Raw genomic sequence first — 1874 nt, forward strand, 5'->3', positions numbered from 1 at the left:
CCGTGTTCTGCCGGCTGCGGCCCTCGGACATCCTGCAGGGGCTCCTGGGGAACTGCTGGTGAGGGCCCGGGCCCAGTGGGCCGTGCACATATATGGGGGGTGGGGGAGAGTTGTGCACGCAGGGCGAGCCGTATGGCTCCTAAGCCTGCCCCCTGCAGGTTCCTGAGCGCCCTGGCGGTGCTGGCAGAACGGCCCGACCTGGATTAAGTGTAATGGAGAGTACTTTGAAGGTGATAAGGTTGTTCTGAAAAAAAGAAGGGGGGAAAAAAAAAACACCTTAAATACATATCTTTGAGGGGGGGAAATGTCCAGTTTATATCTTGGTACCCCCTCGTATACTCATGTGTGTGCCTGTGTGTACTCTGCTCCACTGGCCTCTCTCTGGGCCAGGCCCCTGGGGAGACGGCTCCCTGTGAGGGCTCTGCCCTCCGCCTCTGCAGCCTGCTGAGTCCAGAGCCGCTCTGCACAGTGCTGGGGAGGCACTCTGGTGTAGGGGTCGGCAGTTTGATGTGGAGAACTCTCTTCCTGAACCAGAGGGTGTGGTGGGCACATGTCCTAAGAAGCCAGTGCTTCATACCGTAGTCCACTGATTGTCACACCAGCACGGTTGCTGCCACCCCAATTAGAGGTTGCTGGCCAGGCCTGGCCCTCGGCCCCATGTGGCCCCTGGGGAATCAGGAGCATCCCTCTGCATACACTCCAGGGCCAGCTGAGCCCCTTAGTGCAGGATCTGGGGCTTCCCGCCCTGCCCGAGGTGCAGCCCCATCACCCCTCACCCTTGCATGGGCCTCTCAGCTCCAGTGGGCAGCTGGTGGAGAGAGGCGCTACGTATGTGGTCAGCCTGGCCTCGCCAGGCAACTGGAGTTGGGTGGGCCCAGGCCTGGAGTCAGAGGCTTATGGGCGTGTCCTTGGCTGGGCAGACCAATCTGCAGCAGCCCTGGCAGCCCAGAGTCTCTTGGGGTTCTCTGACTGGGCCCTCTGTCCCCCGACAGCCACACCCACTCGCCCGGGTCTATGGCCACCGTGCGGGAGTGGTCCTGTGCGCGCTGCACCTTCCTGAACGGGGCCGGCCAGCGACAGTGCGCCATCTGCGAGGCACCGCGGCAGAAGCCGGACCTGGAGCGGATCCTGCGGCTGAGTGTAGAGGAGCAGAAGTGGGCCTGCGCCCGATGCACCTTCCGCAACTTCCTGGGCAAGGAGGCCTGTGAGGCGTGCGGCTTCCCCTCCGACCCTGCCCCCCTCACGATCACTATGCACATGTGCCCACATGCTCTGCACACACGTGTACACGTGCACCTGGGCAGACGAGGTAGGGCGCATCAGGGTCCAGAGTCCAGCTCATCCTTGACCTAGTGGACCCTCTGCACACAGATGGTCAGCAAACACCCAGTGCCCCACTGACCATCAGCTGCCCCGCTCCCATTCTTGCCCTGGGGTAGAAGTGGGCTAGGTGTGAGCCATGGAGGGGGGCATAGGAGGGCCTCTGATACTAGGGTCTGAGTTCGAGTACCCACCACCCATGAGCGTCTTGCTCCTCAACTGCTGGCTGACAGGGTCCTCTGGCCCTTCTGCCCTGTCATGGGGTGCACAGCTCTGCTCCAAGGTGTCTGAGGGTGGGTCCTTGGGTGAGTGGCGGGAGGGAGGGTGAGCGATGCCACCAGCATGCCTGTGTCCATATGTACCCATGTGTGTACGTGCATTTGTGTGTGCACCCATGTATATGAGAGGGTACCTCCCAAATGGAAAAAAGCTCCGCTGGGTAGAGCTTTCATGGTACGCATTTTCCCCACTAGGCGAGCATCTCAGTTAGTGCACCCAGTGCCGTTGCCTGGGAAGGTTCAAACACCTTACCAAAACTCCGGCTGTCTTCACAC

The 1874-nt window shown here is 61.2% G+C and overlaps 1 protein-coding gene across 1 annotated transcript in view; it reads left to right on the forward strand.

Annotated features, from left to right (window-relative positions):
* The first annotated feature begins 274 nt into the window (after positions 1-274).
* The window catches only part of CAPN15 (calpain 15), a 6987-nt gene continuing 5387 nt past the window's right edge, over positions 275-1874 (forward strand). The window contains exon 1 of the mRNA XM_004706111.2: positions 275-1233. Coding sequence (XP_004706168.1) covers positions 1015-1233 — 219 coding nt within the window. The 5' untranslated portion in view covers positions 275-1014. The remainder of the gene's footprint in view (positions 1234-1874) is intronic.

The sequence above is a fragment of the Echinops telfairi genome, unplaced genomic scaffold (genome assembly GCF_000313985.2).
Source record: "Echinops telfairi isolate 266 unplaced genomic scaffold, ASM31398v2 ScPeMD7_5;HRSCAF=22, whole genome shotgun sequence".
NCBI lineage: Eukaryota > Metazoa > Chordata > Mammalia > Afrosoricida > Tenrecidae > Echinops > Echinops telfairi.